Source organism: Xiphophorus hellerii, chromosome 24, assembly GCF_003331165.1.
Source record: "Xiphophorus hellerii strain 12219 chromosome 24, Xiphophorus_hellerii-4.1, whole genome shotgun sequence".
Lineage (NCBI taxonomy): Eukaryota > Metazoa > Chordata > Actinopteri > Cyprinodontiformes > Poeciliidae > Xiphophorus > Xiphophorus hellerii.
The window spans coordinates 14,606,160-14,632,827 of record NC_045695.1 but is presented as its reverse complement, the minus strand read 5'-3'; the positions used below and the strand labels follow the sequence as shown (position 1 = coordinate 14,632,827).

At 35.2% G+C, this 26,668-nt stretch overlaps 3 protein-coding genes and 1 long non-coding RNA gene across 11 annotated transcripts; all 4 read right to left on the bottom strand.

Annotated features, from left to right (window-relative positions):
* Positions 1 to 599: 599 nt before the first annotated feature.
* Positions 600 to 12,207, bottom strand: LOC116715909 (SLAM family member 5-like). Of its 8 annotated transcripts, XM_032556653.1 has the most exons (19): positions 11,954 to 12,207; positions 10,474 to 10,623; positions 10,259 to 10,384; positions 10,015 to 10,178; positions 9,819 to 9,906; positions 8,642 to 8,734; positions 7,984 to 8,004; positions 7,874 to 7,897; positions 6,138 to 6,200; positions 5,788 to 5,814; positions 5,613 to 5,723; positions 4,907 to 4,933; positions 4,729 to 4,842; positions 4,349 to 4,402; positions 4,204 to 4,266; positions 2,969 to 3,082; positions 2,589 to 2,642; positions 2,443 to 2,505; positions 600 to 1,730 (listed from the first exon to the last, which is right to left on the bottom strand). In XM_032556653.1, the coding sequence occupies exons 1-19, from the start codon at positions 12,015 to 12,017 to the stop codon at positions 1,666 to 1,668; spliced, it is 1,485 nt and encodes a 494-aa protein (XP_032412544.1). In that variant the 5' UTR covers positions 12,018 to 12,207; the 3' UTR covers positions 600 to 1,665. The 8 variants fall into 8 exon arrangements, with proteins under 8 accessions (XP_032412544.1, XP_032412546.1, XP_032412545.1 ...); XM_032556655.1 differs by lacking the exon at positions 4,907 to 4,933; XM_032556654.1 differs by lacking the exon at positions 5,788 to 5,814.
* Positions 12,208 to 12,993: 786 nt separating this feature from the next.
* Positions 12,994 to 16,163, bottom strand: LOC116715970 (uncharacterized). Its single transcript, XR_004338306.1, has 3 exons — positions 15,927 to 16,163; positions 15,044 to 15,668; positions 12,994 to 14,738 (listed from the first exon to the last, which is right to left on the bottom strand). It is a non-coding gene; the product is annotated as an uncharacterized LOC116715970 (long non-coding RNA).
* A 126-nt stretch (positions 16,164 to 16,289) lies between these two features.
* On the bottom strand, positions 16,290 to 18,694 carry LOC116715933 (lymphocyte function-associated antigen 3-like). Its single transcript, XM_032556704.1, has 6 exons — positions 18,573 to 18,694; positions 17,743 to 17,892; positions 16,996 to 17,145; positions 16,781 to 16,906; positions 16,537 to 16,700; positions 16,290 to 16,450 (listed from the first exon to the last, which is right to left on the bottom strand). The coding sequence occupies exons 2-6, from the start codon at positions 17,804 to 17,806 to the stop codon at positions 16,292 to 16,294; spliced, it is 663 nt and encodes a 220-aa protein (XP_032412595.1). The 5' UTR covers positions 17,807 to 17,892; positions 18,573 to 18,694; the 3' UTR covers positions 16,290 to 16,291.
* Positions 18,695 to 24,659: 5,965 nt separating this feature from the next.
* Positions 24,660 to 26,493, bottom strand: LOC116715950 (abl interactor 2-like). Its single transcript, XM_032556724.1, has 4 exons — positions 26,410 to 26,493; positions 26,101 to 26,127; positions 25,716 to 25,877; positions 24,660 to 24,876 (listed from the first exon to the last, which is right to left on the bottom strand). The coding sequence occupies exons 2-4, from the start codon at positions 26,111 to 26,113 to the stop codon at positions 24,710 to 24,712; spliced, it is 342 nt and encodes a 113-aa protein (XP_032412615.1). The 5' UTR covers positions 26,114 to 26,127; positions 26,410 to 26,493; the 3' UTR covers positions 24,660 to 24,709.
* Positions 26,494 to 26,668: the final 175 nt, after the last annotated feature.

The window sequence follows — 26,668 nt, the reverse complement described above, 5'->3', positions numbered from 1 at the left end:
GGTCTGTCACAGGGCAACACAAAGACAGACAGGACAAACAACCATGCACACACACACACACACCTAGGGAGAATTTAGAGACCAATTAACCTGACAGTGATGTTTTTGGACTGTGGGAGGAAGCCGGAGAATCCGGAGAGAACCGACCATGCACAGGGAGAACATGCAAACTCTATGGAGCAAGACCCCAGGAATCAAACCCAGGACCTTCTTGCTGCTAGGCAACAGTGCTACCAACTGCACAGTAATATATAGTAAACTATTACTATGAAATAGTTGTTTTAAACTATTCTGTATTTTGCCAAATTGTGGTGATCCTTGGGGTGATGATGATGTGACCCTTGAATATTGTTGCCCAGGGAACAGCTAAGTGTTAATCAGGTCCTGCTCATAAAATAACATCAAAATGAGCAAACAAAAAAATGTTAACGAGGCAGAATATTGATGGATGGGGGGGAAAACAGGAAAGCAGGGTAGGTTTTCGCCTCCCTTTCATTTTGGATACGGTCTATATTTCATGTTTGCCTTTTATTGTGGAATTCATTAATATCATTAATAAGGAAATTTAAATATATCAATTTTTAGAGACTCAGTCTGTCTCTATTCATTCAGGAGAAAACATATATTACAAGAAAAGGCAACATGTACCTGCTTTACCAGGATACAAAGAGCTGTCTTTTCATTTTGACTCGTTTAAAAGTCACAAGATTATCATCTAGAAGAAAAAGTATTTTGGTGGTAAATAAATAATTGTATTAACCAAACTGTACATCAATGAGTGTAAAATATATTTACAGTAAATGCTTTTATTTAATTCTAACATTTTTTCCTACTAAAACCAGATTTCAGCGGTAACAAGAGGAATGCTGCCTTCTAGTGGGAACACAGTGAATTCAGCTCCAACACTGGAAAAACATCCAAATGAAAGGAGCTTATAAATAGATTTACATGTAAAAATATTTATATGTAGTTTTAAAGCATGTTTGATTGTCCCTTTAGTATCTTCGTCTATTGTTTATGATGGCACAGATGAATAATTAGAGTAAAACTCCATCAAAGGGAGTCGGACACATTCTGCAGGAATTCAAGTGCATCTCAGTTTTTTGCCATCATTTACAAATCTAAAGTAAAAAAGCTAATTTAAACTAAAACGAACTAAAATCCAACCCAGCAGCACCACATTCTAGATCCTCAAACTGGTCTTGATTTCTCATGACGTTCAGATCAGTTTTGGAATGAAAATGAGGAAAAATACACAGCGAAGGCAATTAAATAGATAAGTGTACAAAACAACAAATCCAGATTCTCTACAACAATAAAAACCTCAAGAAAAGTTTAGATATGCTGAAGAAACACTGATATATCCAACTCATGGTCTAAAATAGTCCAAATCTGGAAGAGATAAAACTTTTAAAAATAAATCTCATAAGTTTTTGCTCTTGAACATGTTGAGAGTCAGGCAGCCTTTGTTCTCTTCTAAGTTCATCCCTCCAAATCTCAGACATACTATCCACCAGCTGGACCTTGTTGCTGTCACTTCTGTCAGTCAGATGCAACATTTGAAATATTAGCTTGTTCAACAAACGCAGTCAAACAGCCGTAAGGAGCATCACATCCTCCCAGAGCGGACCAGGTCACAGCAGACGCACACAGATGAAGAGAGTTTCAGCTTTCTGCAGAATCTGTGCCAGGCATTGCTGCACGTCTCGGCTTCAGTGGTGATAGAATCTCTGCAGAAAGATAGAAGAATTATTAACACATGTAAATGAGTGCAACACTATACTTTAACAAACAAATATAATAATAACAATAATAGATTAGCGTTAGAAAACCTACAAGCTGCTCTCTGCCTGTCAACGACTCAGACATTACAGACATTAATTCTAATAATCGACTTGCTGATTAAATAAAGTAAAGAACAAACGAGGTGTTGCTCAACATCTTCTTCAGGTTTTCTCTTATATTTTCACAGATTCTTGGTTTGTAACAGTCTTTCTCAAGCTGGCGCCCTCTACTGGTCCACAAGGTACTGCATGTAATCGATCAATTATTTAAGACTCAGTTTCCTGCTAATGCTCTCCTCACATGTCAACCGTTGTTCTTTTTATTTGATTTAAATAAAAAGCATAGAATAAATACAATTGATAGAAACAGGTGGCTATTTTATATTCAATGGTTCAGACGAGAATTTTTGTTTCTACCTAAGAAAAAGGCTATTTTTCTTTTGCTATGCATCTAAATAAAATTAAAATTAAGTCGTGTAATACTTAGGTTTTTTTTCAATAGTTCAAAGAAATGGGAGCAAATTGTGCATTTTTGGGAACAAAGTGTCTAAATATAAAGTGTAAAGTCTGTGTCAATGGCTGATTGGCTCCTTTAATTTATAACGACTGAAAAATCTAATTAATGTGATTTTTGCGCATAAATTTGAGTCTAACTCACCAGTTTGACTGCTGGGCTCTGGACTCCCAGCAGATGGGACCAGATTGGATTCTTCACTGGACCCTGAAATATAAAAAATAACATTATGTGAAGGAAAAACATGAGTTTACAGATATTAATACAGTAATTAAAGTTAATCTCCTCACCTTGTTCAGGTTCAGTGTCAGCAGGTGGATCACAGGTTGAGTCTTTTGACTTTCCTGATAAAATATGTTAACATTATATTAAAAAAATATAAGAACCACATGGAAATAATCTGACTTATCCATAAACTGTGTTCTGAACTCATTTTCTGTTGCTTTTATGCATCAATGGGGAGATGGCACAGCAAGAGTTAAATATCTGAGTTTCTCCAGGTCATTTTGGTGGGCAGCATGTCTGGGTTGGTGATTGTTAGCATTAGCATAAACCATCTGAACTCCTCTGGACATAAAGACTTTATACTGAAGTGGATAAATTGACTTTTTTTCCACATGGTTATAAACTTTCTGCCTAAATAAAGTAACAAACAAAACAAACATCTCACCAGGTTCTTCAGCGGTCGGTTCGGTTTCCTCAGATGTGGAGATCTGTCCTGGTTCTGCTTGGTTGTCACTGACTTGTTGTGTTGGTGGATCCGGCTGCTGCTGCTCTATCGAAACTGTTAGTGAAAGTGTTAGCTTCACTCTGATTAATAAAGATCTCAGGACATTCAAACAACAACAAAAAATTATTTACCAACTGTATGTTTTATATTGTTTATTCCTGTCAATAAGACACAAACTATGAGTGACACATCCGGACCATATGTGGTTATATAATATCTGTGATAAATTTGCTCCAAATGTTAAAATCTAAGAGCTTTTTCTCTTTCTCAAGCTGAGTTGTCTTTAGGATCGGCTGAAACATGCAAAGCAGAGACATAAAAACATGACAATATTGTGCAAAAGTTGAATATTTTTATTCATTCAACTCAAAGTTAAACTCGTATATAAATATCCAGCTTCCAGTGAATAAAGGCCACTGGAGCCAATAAAATATTTTAAAAAGTGTAAATATCCATGTTGTTAAATTTCCACACAGATAACAGCTCTTTGTGTTAAACCTGGGGTGTCCAAACTGCGGCCCTGGGGCCATTTGTGGCCCTTGAACTGATGTTTTGTGGCCCCCAGGTCCATTTCAAGAAAGATCTAAATTTGTTTATCAAAGTTTTTTATTTTTAATCAGTGTAGAATTAATACTGATTATTTTCTTGCAATGAAAAATGTTAAGTACAACAAAAACTTTCATCTTTTCAGAAGCAAACTTTTATAATAAGCAGAATTATATTTATTCAGAGAATTTTACTGAAAAGTCGACTTCACTGTACCCAAATCAACTTTTATGTATTTTATTTAGTTTGACTAATATATCAAGCATTTTGAAAGGAAGAGACACAAAATCTTGACCTGAAAATAAGCTTGTTGAAAACTAGAAATATGCAAGTTTGTATTAAAAAAGGATTACTTTATCTGCTTGATTTTAACAAATCAAGCAGATTTAGACTTCACTGGTTTAAACTGGCTTGAGCAAAAATATGGATTTATGATATTTTCAACAGTTAAGTTGGGCTTTTCTTAATTTTTTTTCAAAGAAATGGGAGCAAATTGTGTATTTTTGGGAACAAAGTGTCTAAATATAAAGTGTAAAGTCTGTGTCAATGGCTGATTGGCTCCTTTAATTTATAACGACTGAAAAATCTAATTAATGTGATTTTTGCGCATTAATTTGAGTCTAACTCACCAGTTTGACTGCTGGGCTCTGGACTCCCAGCAGATGGGTCCAGATTGGATTCTTCACTGGACCCTGAAATATAAAAATAACATTATGTGAAGGAAAAACATGAGTTTACAGATGTTAATACAGTAATTAAAGTTAATCTCCTCACCTTGTTCAGGTTCAGTGTCAGCAGGTGGATCACAGGTTGAGTCTTTTGACTTTCCTGATAAAATATGTTAACATTATATTAAAAAAATATAAGAACCACATGGAAATAATCTGACTTATCCATAAACTGTGTTCTGAACTCATTTTCTGTTGCTTTTATGCATCAATGGGGAGATGGCACAGCAAGAGTTAAATATCTGAGTTTCTCCAGGTCATTTTGGTGGGCAGCATGTCTGGGTTGGTGATTGTTAGCATTAGCATAAACCATCTGAACTCCTCTGGACATAAAGACTTTATACTGAAGTGGATAAATGGACTTTTTTTCCACATGGTTATAAACTTTCTGAATAAATAAAGTAACAAACAAAACAAACATCTCACCAGGTCCTTCAGCGGTCGGTTCGGTTTCCTCAGATGTGGAGATCTGTCCTGGTTCTGCTTGGTTGTCACTGATTTGTTCTGTTGGTGGATCCAAAAGCTGCTGCTCTATCGAAACTGTTAGTGAAAGTGTTAGCTTCACTCTGATTAATAAAGATCTCAGGAATAAAAAATTACTTACCAACTGCATGATTTGTATTGTTTATTCCTGTCAATAAGACACAAACTATGAGTGACACATCCGGACCATATGTGGTTATATAATAATAATAAGATTAATTGAACATTTTATCTTATAATATTGACATCTGTGATAAATTTGCACCAAATTTTAATAAGCTTGTTGAAAACTAGAAATATGCAAAATTTTATTAAAAAAGGATTACTTTATCTGCTTGATTTTAGTGGGGTTTTTTTGTTTTTTGCCCACATGACAAAACGTTTTTTACATCACTGGTTTAAACTGGCTTGAGCAAAAATATGGATTTATAATATTGTCATCAGTTAAGTTGTGTTATCCTTAGATTTATTTCAATAGCTGAAAGAAATGGGAGCAAATTGTGTATTTTTGGGAACAAAGTGTCTAAATATAAACTGTAAAGTCTGTGTCAATGGCTGATTGGCTCCTTTAATTTATAACGACTGAAAAATCTAATTGCTTTTATGCATCAATGGGGAGATGGCACAGCAAGAGTTAAATATCTGAGTTTCTCCAGGTCATTTTGGTGGGCAGCAAGTCTGGGTTGGTGATTGTTAACATTAGCATAAACCATCTGAACTCCTCTGGACATAAAGACTTTATACTGAAGTGGATAAATTGACTTTTTTTTCCACATGGTTATAAACTTTCTGCCTAAATAAAGTAACAAACAAAACAAACATCTCACCAGGTTCTTCAGCGGTCGGTTCGGTTTCCTCAGATGTGGAGATCTGTCCTGGTTCTGCTTGGTTGTCACTGACTTGTTCTGTTGGTGGATCCGGCTGCTGCTCTATCGAAACTGTTAGTGAAAGTGTTAGCTTCACTCTGATTAATAAAGATCTCAGGAGTAAAAAATTACTTACCAACTGTGTGATTTGTATTGTTTATTCCTGTCAATAAGACACAAACTATGAGTGACACATCCGGACCATATGTGGTTATATAATATCTGTGATAAATTTGCTCCAAATGTTAAAATCTAAGAGCTTTTTCTCTTTCTCAAGCTGAGTTGTCTTTAGAATCGGCTGCTGGAAATGAAGTGGCTTCAGATCCAGTTTAAACTGGTTTATGCTTCATGCTCTGTGTCACAATCCTTTGTGTCTAGGATAGTTTTTCAATCAGTCTGTTTGTATTAAAATATGAAGAAATGATGGTTTACTCTAAACCTTTGCAGGTTACTCTGAGTGAAATAATCTTATCAAGTTTTACTCACCATCTTCGTTCACATTAACAGGCTGATATCCATTGAGCTCTACTTTATCCTTTGATGTATTCTCTGTAAAATTGGAAAAAGTAAATTATGTTTGTTTTAATAAACAAAACCAAAAACATGCAAAGCAGAGACATAAAAACATGACAAAATTGTGCAAAAGTTGAATATTTTTGTTCATTCATCTCAAAGTGAAATGACTATGATGCTTCTTCAGTCACAGTGAAAGGATAATTATTTTGATAACATCTGCAGAACAAAGCTAAGTTTGTATTTACACCTTTTGATTAATAAGATTACACACTCAACTGAGGTTTCTGATGAAATTACTGTCAACTGATGAGAAAATAACATTTAGTATAGTTAACAAATTATTTAAAAGTTTGAAAATCTTAGAAAACCTGCTGAAAATTGAATTAAAATATTAATTTGTTTCAATAATTCAGTTAATCTCATTCTATAGATTTAATTTTACTAGAGTTTATTATTAAATACTTTGTGACCCCAGAAAAAAATCAGCTAAAAATAAGTAATAACTATGTATTAAAAATGAGTTTAATAAATACATGTATTCCTACTTAAAAGCATGTCTACATGTTTCACAGATTATTGTCAGGGCTACATCATATCTGAAAAGATGGCTCTGGATCACTAAACATCAACTCATTCGTTTCTCAATTCCTGAAAGTTTTTCCTTCCACTAAACATTCCATCGCTATGCTTGGATAAATTTCTATGAACAGCCAATTTCTTTAAAAACAAGCAAAAGGAGAAAAACAGTATCATAATGTCATTATGTCAAGTATTGACATAATAAGCTGTCAGTACTTGGTCAGGGCTCCTTTTGCTTTAATTACTGCATCATATCTTAAAAATTGCCTTTGAAAAACTAAACGTCAATCATTGTTAAACTCTCTAAAACGTATTTTAGTTTCTCAATTCCTGTCATTTCTGCTACTTTTGCACCTTTTCCAACCAGTTTTTCCTGCCACTCAACTTTCCATTACTGTGCTTGGACAGTAATGGTTTAGTGTTAACATCACCTGGTGTCCAGTCAACAGTCTTAACCATGACTGTGTCCTGCTGGATTCAGACTTACCTTTTCCACGTGAAACATTATCTTGATATGTTAGAGAAGAAGATAATAAATATCTTTATGATATGATGATGATAGTAGGACCAGTGGAGCTGTTCTCCATTTATTCTGCCTTTTACATTCTGGTATAAACCTCATGGGATTGCCCAGATATTTAACTATTCAGGAAGGAAATGACTTGAGATGATGCTAAAAATATTGAAGCAGTCAGGAAGTGAAAGCCTGAACACAAGTGAGTCTTCCAGATAAATTAGTTGTGGCTTAAGGAAAACAAGGTACATGTTGTGGAGTAGCCTTCACAGCACAGAACATTAAAATATTAAAAAGGTAAATAAAAGAAATTTGCCTGCTCTTTATTTATTACATTGAAATAATTTTGGTAATCCTAGCTGATATATAACAGGAATTATTTGGTCTGATTTATTGTCAGGCAGTGAGAAAAACATGGTTCTGCTTCTGTTTATAGACTAAATAAATATCTGGCTTTAACTGTACAAATCCAATAAAATACATTGAAGGTTGAAGCAGTGAAGTGACAAAATATTTAAAAAAAACAACATTTTTCCTTATTTACTCATTACTTCCAGCTGAAATTGTGCTAAACCATCAAGATTAGATAGATGTTAGAAAACGTTTAACTTACTCTTTGAAAAATACTTAAAAGGCCCTGTAATAAAGAGAAATACATTTATTAGATTTCACAATCAGTCATATGTGCATTATGCATCATTTAGAACAGATTTAATAACTTACTCATTGTCCTCACTCTGGGAACTGAAATTGTAATGGAAAACAGTCATTAGTGTTAAATATTTAATCTTTGCCATTTAGTTCAGGCTTAAAGACATTTTTATAAGCAACATAATTCCACTGTCATTTCTAGGTTCAATGTAAACAAACCAAAACCTGCTGGCTGATAGTTGAATAAAGTGAAACAGATAAACACAAACTCTTTTTACAACAGGAAGTTCATCAATGATGCCCACAGATCAGCAACACAACAACTTCTAGCGCTATCTATGATCTTTCAGCAGATTTTGCTGTTCGTAACGCTCCTGTGAATTAGCTTTTCAGGAAGTGTGTTTAATTATCTGTTGTGCAGTTTCACTGTTTAGTGTGAGGAAATGTCTTTATCAGTTGTGCTTTTTCTCTAGGAAAAAGAGAAACATATTTTTGATTCCTCTGTAAGCCTGGAACATGTAGAAATTAACAATAAAGTTGATGCTGACTTCTATTATGACAGATTTATCCCAGAACCTCCAAGAAACTTTCCCTCCTGATGACTGATTAACTAACAAACACTCTGCTGCCAAATATTTCTTTGTTTTTGTTCAAAGGGAGGAAGAAATGTAACATGATGAGACACTATATTAATACAGGACAGTAACTTGAATGTTTAATGCATTCTTACCTCTTTTGTACATCACAAAGGCAACAACCACAACCGCAATCAAGAGGATAAAAATCCCCACCAGAACAGCCACCACTGTTACAATATTAGACTCTGAAATAAAAAAGAATTAATTATCAAACTAAATCATTCATGGTTCACCAGAAACACAGACCATCACCTTCTTATCGTCAATGTGGTATAAAATGTAACTATGTGCCTGGAAAGGTCAGAGTTCATAACTTAACAATAAACAAAAACTGATTTAAAATGTCCTCTACCGAAGAGGTCAAAGGTCAGAACAGCTTCTGGAAAACCCTCTAAAGTGTTTGAATTAAGATTCAGTAACTTTAAAGACTCGTTGTCACTTATCACAAACTCTTGATGCCAGTTATGGTAAACTCAATGTTTACACTCAAACGTGAAAATGGCAGCAAACCGATATGCAATTATACAACCATACATCTTTGAATAGCAGAAGTGGAGCCTCCTGCACAACAAACAAGAATGCAGCAAGTGGTTTCCGGATGGTAAACATGATGGGGCTCAGTTTGGGTTTCTAGGTAACAGGCGGAACTCTGTTGGGGTTGCTGGGTAACAGGCGGAACTCTGTTGGGGTTGCTAGGTAACAGGCGGAACTTTGTTGGGGTTTCTAGGTAACAGGCGGAACTCTGTTGGGGTTGCTAGGTAACAGGCGGAACTCTGTTGGGGTTGCTAGGTAAAGGACAATGCCTGCTAATTGGTGATGTTACATTAGAAGGTTTTTGAAACGGCTAATTTTCCCATAATACAGCTGGGTGATTTTTATAAACACTTGGGCTGTTTTTAGAATCAGTTGAGACCCAAATTGAAGCACAAAAATGTGCAAAAGGTGAATTTTGCTCCCTTTAACAGAGTCAAGTTGGTTTGGATAAGTTTATTACCTTGATCACAGGGTTGTGGTGATATTAAAATTTATCAAGATATTGAATATTTTGACTCTACTTCTCATTTCAAATCTGCTGTTGGATTTATTCAGGTTATGTTGAAGTTGTTCTATGATTTGAATAATTTAAATCTGTTGGGGGAAAATACTTTTTCAAAGCACTGCATCGCAAAAACTCCCAATTAATCACAGTGAAGTTTGTGGACTGATGTCAAAAGGTGAATAAGAACATTTTGGCAAGAGAAAGGATGGACAGAAATATTTGTAGCTCACCTTTGCTAATAGGGTTAGAGAACTCGTCACTGGCCGAGTTGCTAACAGGGTTTCCCAGCACACAGAGGAAGGAGGGCTCCTCGTTTTTCTAAGATGCAAATGGAGAATAGTTCTTAACCACCTAAATAAATCACGGTTTCATCCTGAGTTCTTACAAGGTTCCTACGAAGAGGTTCGGCTCCATCTTAAAACATACCGTTGTTAAGCTCAGCTCCTTCTCGTTGGACAACTCTGTGTCTCCTGTTTTCCATTTATATGTGATGGATCCAAACTCAGAGGAGATGTTGGCGTTACAGGTGAGATTACAGACGGTCTTCTCAGTATTGCAGGCCGTGGACACTTTGGGTTTTGGGACCGGTTCTGACAGGAACACCAACAGATTCCAATCAATTGGATTCACATCAAACCCAATAAACCTGAGTCAAACCTGAAGAACTCACTGATAACTTTAAGTTCCATCGTGCCACCAACCACGCTGTTAATCTCAGGTGTGTATTTGCCGCTGTCCTCTAGAATCAGATTTATGATGGTGAAACTTCCAGTTGTTTTGTCCAAATTACATCGACCTGGAGGGAAAATACAAATAAAGACATCATGCATGAATGAATCTGAAGGAGTTTACAACACTTTATGGCTCAATCACAAGTGAACTTACCTTGAAAGGTTCTGTAGCAAGTAATTTCGGATCCGAACCACTCCAAGGCGAGGTCCGCTTGGTGCTTCCAGGTTACACTAGTGAGGGGACCAGACTTATGACCTGAATCCAGGACAACTGAGCCACCAACTTTTTTATACATCGGATCAGCTGTGAATGAAAAACAAAAAAATGTTTTACTTCTGAGTAGCTTTAAAATGTTGATCCCTTTCTATCATCCCTGCTTTCAAGATCTAATCTACTTTTGTTTTTTCTTTTCACTTATAAACTAAGCTAATCTGTAAATATTATCAATAACAAGCTGATAAATTAACACTCAATCTGCTACCATACAAAACCGTTTTTACTTCTTATTCTTTAAAAAGTTGCAGTCAACTATAAATCACTACATCAAATTCACTCAAATGAAGATATTACATCATATTTTGTCTAACAAGCTTTGAAAAAGCTCAATTTTTTATTTAGTTTGTAGATCAATTGCTGAAAAGGTTGAGTTGAACAGATTTACTGACTCAATCTTCAAATAAACATTCCAGTTTGAAATAGGTACAAAATAATCATATACTACTCATTAGAGCCTTGCCGGCTATGATGAGTTCATTCGGCATACGTATTGGTTTTTTAAGAACCTTCCTGAAATTTAAAAAGTGTTATTGTCCCCCTAACTTTATTCACACTATTTTTAACTTCACCAATTTGAACTGAAAACAGTCAAAATACTTTCTGAAAGTTTGTAAAACCAAACACATTTCATATCCAAAATGAAATAAACATACTGTAACTTACTAAAATTATACAAGAGGGAAATTATTGTTTGGAAATATTCTAACATATATTGTTTTACATTCATCTTTCTGTTCAGCGTTAGTTTTTTTTTTTTAATAAACTACAAAGTTTAACATATTTGAATTGTTAGGTTACTAATCACTACTTTTAACGTTTTTAACACAATCATAAATTATGGTTTGTAATGTTAATCAAACCATACATTAAAAGAATACTGTTCTAGTAATGCAAATAACAAAAACACACATTTAACAGTTTTTCAACATTATATTTAAGATCAGACTTCAGTTTGTTACCATATAAATTTAAGATGCTTAAATTTGCTAAAATTATATCCACAATACCTATTTAAATAAAGGTAAAATGGATGAACCACAACTGAGCTGCTGTCTCCCCCTGTTTCAACAACCCGGAAATACTCAAAACGTAAAAAAAACAAACAAACAAAAAAAAAAATAGTAAATTGTAGCATTTCGACGCCGATATTTCACGTTTTCCGTGATTTAAATTGAAGTAACTCTGTAAATCAGTCATATATTTCTGATAATTGCTTTTTTTGAACCCTTTAAAAAGCGTTTTTAGGTTATTAACAAAAATGCCATTAAATGTCGCGTATTTACACATTTACACGGCGCTGTGCTTAAGAAGTAGAAAAAGAACCAAATAAAACAAGATATTTAATGTTTTTACTCACCAAAGGCACATTCCGACATGAAACAGACGAGGAGGACAACGGAAAATACCCGGAAAACAAACATGATCGTAAAGCGAAAAATACCGAGACCAAAAACACAACTTCGACTAATAACACTGATAATGAGCGTCGGCAGCAGATGTGAACTGTTTAAGTTTAGAGAGAAATAATTAAGTTAAAAAGGAAAAATGACCGACTCGAACAGAACCGAGTCATTTATGAGCCTCGCCCAAAGAAAGAATGAAAGCGAAACTATGAAAAAGTATGGCGCAGTAGAAAAGGTGAAGGTGAACTTCGGCGATTTATTAAACAGATTTCTGGAGATGTTTAAGTAAAATAATAACAAATACAAATTAATCTCAGATTAGCAAATTAATATTTTAGAAAATACATTTTAAAAAATCTGACACATTCATCACACAGAGTGATATAACTCAGTGGTTTATTTTTGTTACGTTTGATGACAGACCATGAAAATCAGATTCGACATCTTTAAAAAAATTAAGATGAACAAAATCAAAAATTTTAAAACTTTTCTCTGCATTAAAGTCGAAATTAAAACCTCTTAAAATGTGCAATATGAACTTATCTGTACACCTTAACTTGGCTTCAGAACATCAAAAAAAAGAACCTGGACTGAAACAAACTTGTACTTATAAGAAAAACAATCCTTGTTATCCCAATTTTTAACCCATCCAATCTGTTTAATATAATTAAGTCACATGTTTCAGTGTCTGTAATATTTTCAACAAATGTTATTTTATTTTTTTCTAAAAATAAGTGACATAAATAAAATATTTGAGATGATTATAACATTTATGTAGTCATTAAAAAGATTCTGTACTCATAAGGCCTTTTTAAACATTCAATAGTTTTGTTTTCTAGCTTTTTGACCAAATGGCTTCCCGTACATTTAAATCAAACTTCCATAAATTCAGGACTAGATGTTGATTTTATCAAACTGAACCTCATTAGTTTATTCCTTAATGAACAATTGAGTTAAGGGTTAATAAAAAACTTGTCATCAAGCAGCGACACGATCACCAGCGAAGATGTTTACAACGTTTGTTTATTAGTAACCATGACAACGTAACATAACCAAGTAACCTCACTTCTCTTATCTAGAAGCAGCACAAATACGTCATATATCTTAAAGTCTAAAATGAAAAAAGAAAAATAACACAAATAAAATAATTACAAAAGAACACATTTAGGTAGAAGAAACTTTATAACAATACTGCAAGCAGGTCAGGTTTGACCCAAGTTCACAAAGACAATTATATACCGACCAAATGTTTGTAAACTTCTTTTAAAAAGCTCTAAAAATTGCCAGGGAAAATTATGTTTTCTGGCATTTAACAAATATAACTTATTATGGTGCTCTAAACTTTATCTTGAATTAACTTCAGAGATAAAAACAGTGTCTTTTTTTATTCAGTGCATGTATTAAACTTTTGTATTATATATGAACTTTCAGGATTATGTCTGGTGTTTATTATATCTTCATTTCCAAATAGCTCAGCAATTTGAAATTAGCATTAGAGAAGACAAAGCTTGTGTATGAATAAGAGGTCTCACTTTGACATAAATTGTAGGTTTGTGTCTGGTAGAATTCTGGTTAGAACTTGTTCTTCATTCAACTTACTTGTTGTTGTTAGAGTGAAATGAAATTTTATCCAAGTAAGAGTACTTCATAATACTATTACTAATTTAAAAATAAAAAGTGTGGCGCAGTAAAACTATTTTTAAGCTGTTTTTCCTCTTAAAGTTACACAAGTAAATACAATTAAGTAAAAAGAACTAGTTTCTGCCCAGCTCTGGTGAATAGATTCTCCAACCTGAGCTGTGGATCTCTGCAGCTCCTCCAGAGTTAAAATAGGTCTCTTGGTTTCTTCTCTGGTTAATATTGCCGCCGTCTGCCGTTTCATTTTAGGTGAACGAAATCTAATCACTTTAAACTTTTTCACAACTGTGTACCTATTAACCAACTGCTGTCATGTGAGGATTGCTGCTCAAAAGTGTAACTTGTGTCCCTGTGAAAGCACGACTCCGCCTCCAGACGATTCTTATAAAACTCCAACCAAACCATTTTGTTCATGTATCTTTCTCTCAAACATCGGTCAACAGTGTCCACATATTTTCTTTTTGCTGGTCTTGAAGTCATGTGTATGTGCTTGCCTACAAAGATGGCGCCGATCATTTCCACTTCAGCCTTGTGGGAACTTTGTACTCTAGATTTCTATGTTGACGGCATGTGAAAGCACCTTTCACGCTGCAGTAACTGTCTAGAGTGAGAAGGTTTTATACCCAAACATGGTGCTGTGTGACACAAACGCTAACCAAGCTGTACAGTTGTTACCCTGTTCAACCTGAAGAGGGCAGCACTGAGACTGTCTTAGGCCTAATATTACAGAATTAAACACAAAAATGTAACAATTTTCACAGAAACATAAAGACAATACCCTTGAGGACCAGTTTAGAGACTTTATGAGCAGAAAAAGTTGATTTGGGGTGTAACAAATAATTGATCTAAAATACTTTGCTTCCAAAATCCCAATAAAATGAATTTAGTTTGTTAAGAGGTGGCAAAATAAAAAGGTCAAGCGGTGCTTTGCTTGATTCAATACATCTGTGATGAATTTAGAGGTCTCTATGAAGCCGGTATTCCCGCAGCTCGCGGCTTAACTTCCTGTACTCCGGATGGTGCTGCACCCACTGTTCTTCTTCATCTTGGAGATAATGTTCTAGTGCAGAACTGAACTTCCGTACTGAACCTGAGCGCAGTCTGTCACCACACCACAAACAAAAGAGAAAGATATTGCAAGTAAGTTTTGTGTATTGTAAAGAGATGTTCACTGCAGTTTGATTTTCTCTTATTAAAAAGTTTTCTGGACATGTAAAAACAAAATTTATATTCCAAAACAAAAATCTCCATCAGCAGTTGTAGTTTCTGCATGATTCTCCACAACCTGCAGTTCCTCATTTGTAATCCAAGGTTTTCTTCCTCTACTTACTGCATGTACACTTGGCACAGAGGTTAAAGTTCAAGCTATCTTGGCAAAGCTTTTTATAGAAGATCTGGTAACTCACCCAGTACTTTCAATACTTTCCAAACTTATTCCTGCAACAGAGATGAAAATGTGAGTTCAACTGCGTTTCTTTTACGCGTTGATATCTGACTGAATTGATATTTGAAGTTATGTCCTTTCAAATGGATCTATTTCCATGTAAAATGTAAACAAAACAAGCCATTCCATCGTGTAAGAGTGGCGATAAACATCAGTTCTCCATTAATAGAACAATTTATCTCATCTCTCAGTTTTTTTCTCACTGTAGAAAAATAGTTTCAGCAACGACTTGACAATTTCATGGAAATTAGAGCTATAAAGGTCAACTCCAACGGCTGTACACCAACTATTAGAAGATTTAGCTAACGTGATTGATAAGTAGGAAGATGCTGTGGGAGCAAACAAAGCATTTGACACTACAAGTCATAAATTACTGTTGAGTAAACTGGAGAAATATGGTGTTATGTTGGTTGAGGCGGCTCTAGAGGACAACAAGGACGTCTGTCTGCTTTTGATTAAAGTGTAAAGAAATGAGGGATGAATCCAGACTTTAAATGATCTAATCTTACCACTTTCCGTCACGGCTTTCAGGCCGATAGCAGACGTCTCATCAATGGCTTCTTCAACATTCTGTGCTTGTTTTTGCTCTGTAAAAATGAAGAAAAAAGGAATGTTATGGCCACCGTGATTCTTTAATTACAGCAAAGGAAGATTATTATTATAAAGCTTATAAAATACAGCTGAGTTTGTGTTTACACTAATGTGATAATATTGCAAAGATGATATTATCTAAAATCATTAAATAATTATAATGATTCAGTATTAAAATTAGGAACAAATGTAACATGGTGAGACGTTAAAGTAACACAGGACAGCAACTGCTTCATGTTTTAGTGAACTCTTACCTTTCTTGTGTCTAATATAGCCAAAAATCGCAACCACAGCCAGGACCACAACCACAACTGGTACAGCCAGTGCTGCAGGATGAATTCCTGAAATTACAGCGTTAGTTATTGAAACTAAACCATTCACCAGTTCACCAGTTCACCAGTTCACCAGTTACAGACTGTAACACAGTCCAACACCAGAGCTGTTGGTACTAACATGCGTACTTAATCATGTGGCATTAAAGTCATAATGTGAACACCATCAGAACCAAAATTAAAAACAAAATGCAACTGTCAAACGAAAAAAAAAATAGTAGTATAGTATAAAAGTATTTGTTGTTAAATCATGAATAAACTGAGTAACAATGTTTTGGGGTTCAGTTTTAATATCCACAACTGATTACAACCAGACCTTTTAAAAAGGACACAGATAGAAATATTTGCAGCTCACCTTTAGGGCTAACGGGGTAAGTCACCTTATCACTGGACGAGTTGCTAAAGGGGTTTAGCAACGTGCAGACATAGGAGTACTCCATGTTATTCTAAGAAGCAAAAGGAGCATCATGGGTTCATCCCGAGTTCTGAAAATCGTTTCTACTCAGAGGCTCGGCTGCATCTTAAAACATACCTTTGTTAACATCAGCTTCATTTTATTGGACAGCAGCTTGCCTCCTGCTTCCCATCTATACATGACGGGTCCAAAATGAGAAGTGATGTTGGCTTTACAGGTGAGGTTACAGTGGCTCTTATCCTTGTTGCATTCTATGGACACTGTGGGTTTTGGGACCGGTACTGACAGAAACACCAACAGATTAGCATCAACTGGACTCAAATTAAAACCAACAAAACTCAGTCAAACCTGCTGAACTCACTGATAACCCAGAGCTCTATCTGATCAAGAATCTTGCCGTCAATCTCAGCGTTGTAGTTGCCAGTGTCCTCTACTGTCAGATGGTTGATGATCAAACTTCCAGTTGATTTGTCAAAACCACAGCGGCCTGGAGGCAGGATCCAAACACAGGCATCAGGCATGAATGAATCTGCAGGGTTTCAGGTTTTATGATGAGGCAATCACACGAGAACTTACCAATAAAACCTCTTAAACAAGTTGTACCAGCTCCAGACCACTCCATGATGTTGTTCATGTTGTGCTTCCAGGTTACGGCCAATATGGAATCAAAGGTCTGACCTGGATGCAGGACAACAAAGTCACCAACTTTTGCGTAGATCAGACGAGCTGTGAATGAAAAACAAAAACATTTTTATTACTTCCTGTGAACTCTTTCCTGTTTCTGAGCAGTTTTAATGTTTTGATCATATCTATTTTTCATTTTTTCTTTAGGTATCATCATAAAAACTCTTCTAGCCTGCAGATACTTATGATCTGCAGATGTAAATTCGATATCATGCAAGTCGACCCTTTTTTCTCCAAGGGGAAAGGAAAGGTAATTTTAGAGCATGGTCAATATTGTATGCATTCCTTTTTTAAAATTTAAGTAATTGCGATATTTGTGGTCTTTTTGAAACCTTAAAAAATATAAAGTGTATAAAGTTTCAAGTTTACAGGTTAATTACAAAAATGGCACTAAAAAGTGAGATAATCCCTGTAGCTATCAGGTTGTACAATGTCCAACTCTGATTGTCCGTCTAATTTCTCTCTGGACCAATTTATTTAGAAATTAATCCATGTGCATTCTTATAACATTTTGGATGGAGTAGCTGTCAGCATAAGTAGTAATAATAAAATATATTCTATTCTGTAATTATCTCCTTTCTATGTCTACCAAGCAGAAATGCAACCAAATAAAACAATAAAATCACTATTTACACTCACCACTGCCTCTGTCCTGCGTGAAGGAAAGAAGGAGCACAGCAGAGACAGTCCAGAAAGCAAACATGATCCTAACATGAAAAATACCGAGACCAAAAACACGTCGACTAATAATACTGGTGATGAGTGTCAGCAGCAGATGAGGCGTTTAAGCTGTGTGGAGAGAGAAATAATGAAGTTAGAAAGGCAAGGTGAAAAGCAAAGTGTGTAAATATGTGATGCTAACTTACAGATTTTTGGAGATGATTCAGAAAAATATTTCAAAAGGTGAAACATCAGACATATTCATCACGTAATTCAAGTGTTTAATTCTACTTGGCTTGACGATGATTGCTTACAAATTATTGAGCATCTCTGAAAATTTGAATATTAAACAAGTAGAAAAAATACAATAAAATAAATAAAAAGCTGTCCTTTTAGGTGTGCTGTTCTTTCCTCTTTCAATAAACAGCCCATTATTTGTCTAATTTTTCAACAAAATTGGCTAAGATTAATTTCTTCTTAAAATAAATGACAAATTAAATATTTGACATTGCTTTTGCATTCATTTGTTTTCATTTTTGGACACTGAAGAATGAAACGTCTATTAAAACCATTAGGTACAAATGATTAAAAGTGTATTTTTATAAGAAAACCTGCAAAACAAGCAAAGATACATTTAAGTTTTCCAGCTTTTTGTACATTTGCTCTTGTCTGAAAAACAAACCTCTCCTATTATTATAATCCTGCTGTGATATAATTTTATCACAGCAAACCTCCTGACTGTTGCTGAAAGGATTTCTTTCTACTGAACATTTATCCATGTGAGATTGAGTCCAAACAGAACCACCTACCTCTGTGTTTCAGGTCAGAGGTCAGCGAACCTGTAGTTTCATGCTTTCACTTCTATCTTTTGTTGTTTACTTGGTGCTATCAACTCCAACTGCTTATTGAACACGAAGATCAACTTCTACTGTCTAAAAAGCTAAAAAGCAGGAAAACAGTTTAAATAAAACGCACAGCCATCTGACGCATCCTTCAATCATACATAATAAAAAGATGAGTAAGTATTAATAAATTAAAAAAAAAACATTTCTTCAGGTGGAAGAATGAAAAGTAACGATGAACGACTAACCAGCTTCAAATAAATGACTCACGTTGCTCGTTATAACTTACAAATGTAGATAAAAGAAAACAAAAACACTTTTAAGTTTTCAAACAGTCTGAACAGATATATATATATATATATAAAAAAGAAGCAAAAAAGACAACATAGCCATACTAACTGTTTCTGGCACTGCGCTGCCCTCCTGTCAGTTATGTTGCTCTTGAAAGTTGGTGGTTGCCATAACAACCAGTAACCATGGAGCGAATCAGGATCAGTTCTGTGTTTTCTTCCCCAGCATTATATTAGACAGATTTAATTATCCACAGGGTTTCGTGTGTAATTTTGCAATAAGCAAGCACAATTATGAATTACAAAAGCAATACAACATTAACGAAGCATAATTACAAATTACAAAAGCAATACAACATTAACGAAGCGCATTAACGAAACGGAAGAGGTATGTCCCAGTGGTTTACCTAAGACATCGCTGATTGGACTATGGCTCGTTTTTACTTTTTAACCGGAAGTTATTCTGGCTTTAACGTGATTTTTAAAAACATGAATGTTCTCGGTGATCCAAACCTTACTACTGCTATTCGAGAGTATTTTGAGTCAGGACATACAGACCAAAAGTTTGGACACACCTTCTAATTCAATGGGTTTTCTTTATTTTCATGACTATTTAAAATAAGGCAAGAAATCCCACTTATTAACCTGACAGGGCACACCTATGAAGTGAAAACCATTTCAGGTGACGACCTCTTGAAGCTCATCAAGAAAATGCAGAGTGTGTGCAAAGCAGTAATCACAGCAAAAGGTTGCTACTTTGAAGAAACTAGAATATAAGGGCTATTTTCAGTTGTTTTACACTTTTTTGTTTAGTGCATATTTCCACATGTGTTGTTCATAGTTTTGATGCCTTCAAATCTACAATGTCAATAGTCATGAAAATAAAGGAAACTCATTGAATTAAAAGGTGTGTCCAAACTTTTGGTCTGTACTGTACATATGAGGTGATACTGGACATTCTCCGGACCAACCATGAAGTGTCAGTTACTATGTGTTCACTAAAGACTCATTTACGAAGCACACCAGAGTAACTTCTGGTTCAAAAGCGAGCTGTAGTCCAATCAGCGATTTCTTAGGTCTCCCACTGGGACATACCTCTTCCGTTTCGTTAATGTAGTGCTTTCGTTAATGTTGTAGTGCTTTTGTAATTTGTAATTGTGCTTTCCATGTTGCTGTAGTGGTTTGCACCTCAGGGCCACCGTAGTTAACAGAACACGCTGCACCAGCAGAGACTTTTCTTTTGAGTCACAGGTTCACCGTGAAGCCTGGCCTTGAATATTGTTGCGCTAGTCTGTCTTCTGTTTCCTCGGTGTTTGTAATATTTACATTATGCCTGTGTGTGTGTGTGTGTGTGTGTGTGTGTGTGTGTGTGTGTGTGTGTGTGTAGCTGTGCTTTGAAACCTGCAAGTCAATACTGGCTCAACTTCAGAATTAAAAAAATCCATAATTAGTCTTGAAATTAAATGATCATTAACCAGAACTATACCTATAATAGAGCAGAATAGAATATACTTTACTGATTCTCAAGGGGAAATGCATCATTTACCATGTTAACACTTGCAATGAGAATTTAAGGACTCTTGAGGCACCATTAAATTGATTATACCCTTCTTACATTTTGGTGTCCAAATGGTACATTTTACAAAACTTAAATTAAATATGTACATTTTTCTTTTACAGATAGAGTCTTTGTTTTTCTGCCTGTTTTATCCAAGAAAACCGACTTTTGTTGGAGAAAAAAACCACAGAATATGCAAAATAGTCCAAATAAATAAACTGAAAGGAAGAATATTTTTGATGTTTTAGCCTTGAAGTGATGCTGATTACTGCTCGGTTTGGCTGCAGCGCCCCTGGGGGATGCAGTCGGTACTGCATTCTTTGAGGAGTAAAGGTATTGTTGTTACTTAACAACCAACAGAAACTACTACTACTGTATTTTGTTTGTTGTGAGGTTACAAAGAAAACGCTCAAAAGATGCTTTGCTCGATTCAATACGTCTGTGATGAATTTAGACGTTTGTGAGAATTTGAAGCTCCAGGCTTTGTTTCTGAAGTTCCTGGTCGTCATGCAGCCATTGTTCTTCATCATCATGGAGATGAAGGCGTCCTTCTTGGGAGTTTGTCTTCCTCAATGCAGGTGAGGCCAATCTGTCACCACACCAGAAACAAAAGAGGGAAATTCAACTTATTGCAAATAAATTTCTATGTGTTGTAAAGAACAAACTGCTGTTTGGTTTTTCTCTTTGGTTTTCTGAACATGTAAAAACAAAATTTATATTCCAAAACAAAAGTCTCCATCAACAGTTGTAGTTTCTACATGATTCTCCACAACCTGCAGATCCTCATTTATAATCCAAGGTTTTCTTCCTCTACTTACTGCATGTACACTTGGCACAGAGGTTAAAGTTCAAGTTATCTTAGTAAAGATTTTTATAGAAGATCTGGTAACTCACCCAATACTTTCAATACTTTCCAAACTTATTCCTGCAACAGAGATGAAAATGTGAGTTCAACTACGTTTCTTTTACGCGTTGATATCTGACTGAATTGATATTTGAAGTTATGTCCTTTCAAATGGATCTATTTCCATGTAAAATGTAAACAAAACAAGCCATTCCACTGTGTAAGAGTGGCGATAAACATCAGTTCTCCATTAAGAGAACAATTTATCTCATCTCTCAGTTTTTTTCTCACTGTAGAAAAATAGTTTCAGCAACAACTTGACAATTTCATGGAAATTAGAGCTACAAAGGTCAACTCCAACGGCTGTACTCCAACTATTAGAAGATTTAGCTAACGTGATTGATAAATAGGAAGATGCTGTGGGAGCAAACAAAGCATTTGACACTACAAGACATAAATTACTGTTGAGTAAACTGGAGAAATATGGTGGTATGTTGGTTGAGGCGGCTCTAGAGGACAACAAGGACGTCTGTCTGCTTTCGATTAAAGTGCAAAGAAATGAGGGATGAATCCAGACTTTAAATGATCTAATCTTACCATTTCTCCTCACGGCTTTCAGGCTCGTAGCAGACATCTCATCATTGGCTTCTTCAACATTCTGTGCTTGTTTTTGCTCTGTAAAAGTAAAAAAGAAGGCATGTAATGACCACTATTTGAGTGGAACAAAGGTTATTATTATAAAGCCTGTAAAATACCGCTGAGTTTGTATTTACACTAAGGCAGCAAGCATAGGGAAACTTTGTGAAGGCGATGTTACTGCTAAATATGTCATTGACACAATCAGGTGCTGAATATGTCTAGTTCCATCTTTCCAGTCTGCACTTTCTTCTCTGCGTGACCTTTGGCATTTTTGGTAACCAACTGGTTAAAGATACCATCAGCATGAAAAAAACAAACCGACAATTACTGCACTCCAAACAGTCCTTAGCAACATAAATATTGTGCACATTGATATTGCGATGTTTGCGATATATATTGTGCAGGCATTAGTTTACACATTTTAATAAAGAGAAAATCTTCATAATGACACATTCAGCTGCGTTTTCTGATTAAATTACTGCCAACTGAAAAGGAAATGTTTGTTTTTCAACAAAATTCAAAGCTATACGTGAAAAGTAAACGTATGGACCCATCAAAACAGACAAACTTTTTACAGTAGGAAGGATAAGATTTCCTTGTTTTTGTCCAAAAATGGGAAGAAATGTAACATGATGAGACAATATAATAATTCTCACCTTTCCTGTGCTTAACATAGCCACCAGCCACAACCAGAACCAGGACTACAAGCACAACTGGTACCGCCACTGCTGCAGGATGAAACCCTGGAATTACAGAGTTAATTATTGGAACTAAATCAGTCAAAAAAAGGGTAAATAAACTCTTAGCAACAATGCGTTTAGGTTCAGTTTTAATATTTAATATCTGCAGCTCACCTTTATCAACAGGGGCAGCCACCTCATCGCTGGTCGAGGTGCTAACAGGGTTTTTCACCTTGCAGGTGTAAGCACGACTTAGATCTTTCTACAAAGCAAATGGAAAACAGCTCTAAAAAAGCCCGTCATGGTTTCACCGAGTTCTTAAAAGCATTTCTCCCCAGACAAATGGATCCGTCTTAAAACATACCTCTGTTAAGCTCAGCTGATTATCAGTGGACACCACCTTGTTTCCTGCTTCCCATTTATACGTGACGGGTCCAAACTGAGAACTGGTGTTGGCTTTACAGGTGAGGTCACAGAGGGTTCGCCTAACGTTGCATTTTAAGAACACCATCGGTTTTGGGACCGGTTCTGACAGAAACACCTACAGATTACCGTCCGCTGGATTCAGATTAAAACCAACAAAGGTCAGTTAAACCTGCTGAACTCACCAATGACCTTGAGTACCACTGGGTTAAGAGTCAAGGTGTTAATCTGAGGTGTGTAGCCGCCGGTGTCCTTGACTGTCAGGTTGTGGATGATCAGACTTCCTGTTGTTTTCTCCACATCACTGCGACCTGGAGGCAGAATCCAAATAAAGACATCACATCAATCACTCTTTACAGCTCAATCACAGGTTAATTTACCTTTATAACATTTGGAAGGAATAATGTCCTGTCCAAACCACTCCAAGACAGGGCTCATTTCATGCCCCCAGCTAATGGAAGTGATGTTATCAAAACTCCGACCTGGATGTAGGACAACCGAGTCACCGACTTTTGCGTAGACCACAATAGCTGTGGATGAAAAACCAGAACTTTTTTACTTCTTCCTGCAAACTTTTCCCTGTTTCTTTATCATATCTACTTTTAGGTTTTTATTTACACGAAAACCGAACCAAATAAAACAATATATTCCATATTTATACTCACCATAACTCTTCTGCACCATTAAATAAACAAGGAGAACCGCAAAGAAAGTCCGGAAAACAGACATGATCCTAAAATGAAAAGTACCAAAAACACAACTTTGAGTAATAACTCTGGTAATGAATGTCAGCAGAAATAAAACACATACTCGTACACTATGAAAACGTGAATCTGTGCAAATTAAAAAAACATTTTGGTAAATGGAAGAACCACGCAACAACCCAGGTTTGGATAAATAACTGGCAAACGCAGAAAAATAAACACAAAAATACCTTAAGTATCTCTGTTCACACAAAGCTAACAGGATAACACAACGCACTGCGCTCACTCATCAGTTAAATGGAACTGTTGTTTCTCTTGACAGTTGGTGGTTACCATAGTAACAAGCGACAGGAAGCTCCTCCCCTTTTCTGTAGCTATCTTCCAGTATTAAGCATTAGCACATATATTAGGCCAATATAATTATATACATGGTTTTGTGTATAATTTTGCCATGTTTTAACATTTTCAGTGTTTAATTTTACAACTGTTAACTGGAAGGATTGCTCTGTAGTTTGTTTAGGGTTATTTATTGTATTTTATTTGACGTATAGAGACTGATGTTAACCACCAACTTCTTTTTTTTCCCTCTCGTTTGATATTTTTACTTTTTTAATACAAAGTAATGTTTCAGGTACCACTTGTGTGATAGTTATTGAATGTTAAATGGTATTCTAGTAGAGAACATAGTTTGTTTTTCAACCTTTATTTAGCAAGGTAAAAATTTATTGACACCAAAGTTTCTTTTATAAGAGACAGAATACAAAAATCAGACTTTATATTGGTATTTAAGAGAAACAAGAAACACTCAATAATAAAATACAAAGCCAAACTTTTTAAAAAAAAGAAGTCATATTTGGAAAATAATCACAGATTAAATTAATCAATATTTTTCACTAATTTACTGAAATAAATTAACTTTATGATATTAAAGTCGACTGAGATGCGTTATTGTTTAGGCTCAGTTGCCTAGTGAATGATGGACTCCACGTGGTTGCCAGGAAAGAGGCCGGCGCTCCCGTTCATCACGCCGTCAAACCAGCCGTCGTCGCTCATTTTGATGACGTAGATGATCGCCCCCTGCTGGAAGGAGAGCTCATACTCTTTGCTACCACTGTAGCTGTAAATGGCCACCACTGAGGAAACAAAACAAGAATAAAGACAATTATACCAAACTGTAATGTCATTTAAGCTCCTACATTATATTGATAATTAGTTGTAGAGGTATGGAACCTCTTTCTGACACCAGATTACATAAATTCCTGTAGTTTAATGCCTCAAAAACAATTATGCTTGTGGTGTAAATTTGGTGGCACGGCTGATCTGCAGATACAATATATTAATTTTGAAATGTAATATTTCAACATTGCTTTTTTTGACTTGGAATTAGAAGCTGAAGGGACACATTTACCTGTAATTAGATCATTTTTGACCAATCAGAGAAAAGCTTCAATCAGATGAGGTATTTAAAAAGACAGGAATCTCTAAACCTCTAAACCAGAGATTTTCAACGTGGAGAGAAGAGGACAAAAATAAAGGAGAAATTAAATCCCATAATTTTTTTCAATCATTTTTTAAATGTTTATAGGATATCAATTCAAAAAGCATAAGAACTGTGGGAATAAAGTTAAATTTGATGTGATTAATGTGAAATATTACACATTTTCTTATAATGAATTGAGGGAATTTGATGAAAAATTGGTGGAAGTCATAATATATTACCCAAAAATAAATTTTTCCACCACAGAACTAAATGTATGAGGCAATATTTATGCCAAATGTCATGTAACAGTTAATGAATAGTGAATAAAAACATTCTAAAAGTTATTGTTTCTTTACATATTTTGTAATATTATCGGTGGGTTTGCAGAAGGTGATGCTCTTTGGGAGGCAATGGCATCAAAAGGTTTAGGAACCTCTGTACTAAACAACCTGAGTTATTTAAGGTGGATCTAAACACCTTAACAACACAAACCTTTGTCTAAATAATTCTGTGGAGCCCAGGGAGGGTCTTCGTCAAGATGGACCATGAAGTTCTCTTCATCTTCATCGTTTTCATAGTCCTCCACTGACGACGGAGGAGATGTGAGCTGCTTCAGATCCAACTCTTCAGCAGGTGAGTCAATGTGCGACACGTCTGAGAACAGAAGCAGATTTAAGGCGGCCGGCAGGTTGAGGGAGCGAGGTACTTCCTGGTTCAGTGAAACCCATTGTTACCCATTTAGGTGACGTACAGTGAAAATATGTTTCTTTTAAATAAGTTTGTATTTTAGGCCAATGAAGCTCTTTGAAAGAAATTGTTAAATATCTAAAAAGTCTGAAAAATAAAACTAAAGTTGCTAAAATTGTAAAACACTCACCAACTCCGACCATGGCACAAAGTCTTCCTGTAATTTAAATGCAAATGTTTAAGATTTTCTTTCCTTATTTTGATACAAACAAAAAAGTTGTAACTTTTAAACAAGCAGTTAATGTTAAATCATTTCCTAATATGAAGTTTGCATTTGCCAGTTTGGTAAACTTTAATAAACTTTATTCTTCTGTTAGCTATTATTGATATTTACACAATAAAGCTAATCTGAAATGAACAGTAAAAGCCAATGTTTACTTACAGTAACTAAATAAAGCATAAAAAAGTGAGAATATTGAACGTTTTTGTGGATTCTTACGTTTTTTCCATGCAGCAAGGAGCCCAGTCCCAACCAGAATCCCTGCTATAATCAGGAGCTTTACAGCCAAAGCAGCATATTTAAAATATTCTGCAAAAAAAAAAGGAAAATCAAATTAGCAAACCACACTGTTTACAGTAAAGTTTACACTGAGTTTCAGGACATTTTAGAACAAAGAAATAAAAATATTAACAATGTGCAAAGCATTAATAACTTTTTTTTTTACTGCAGATAGGTAGTTTAAAACAAACTTTTCTGA

Excerpts from the sequence above, each read along its gene's own strand:
- LOC116715909 (XM_032556653.1), bottom strand. The coding sequence starts at position 12,017 with ATGTTTGTTTTCCGGGTATTTTCCGTTGTCCTCCTCGTCTGTTTCATG. Across the intron at positions 9,907-10,014 it reads AGGAGCTGAGCTTAACAACG|AAAAACGAGGAGCCCTCCTT; the intron begins GTATGTTTTAAG and ends TTTGCATCTTAG. Across the intron at positions 7,898-7,983 it reads TCCCAGAGTGAGGACAATGA|GGCCTTTTAAGTATTTTTCA; the intron begins GTAAGTTATTAA and ends TCTTTATTACAG.
- LOC116715933 (XM_032556704.1), bottom strand. The coding sequence starts at position 17,806 with ATGTTTGCTTTCTGGACTGTCTCTGCTGTGCTCCTTCTTTCCTTCACG. Across the intron at positions 16,907-16,995 it reads TTGTTTAAGAGGTTTTATTG|GCCGCTGTGGTTTTGACAAA; the intron begins GTAAGTTCTCGT and ends TCCTGCCTCCAG. Across the intron at positions 16,451-16,536 it reads TGAAGCTGATGTTAACAAAG|AATAACATGGAGTACTCCTA; the intron begins GTATGTTTTAAG and ends TTTGCTTCTTAG.
- LOC116715950 (XM_032556724.1), bottom strand. Across the intron at positions 24,877-25,715 it reads ACAGAATTATTTAGACAAAG|TGGTGGCCATTTACAGCTAC; the intron begins GTTTGTGTTGTT and ends TTGTTTCCTCAG.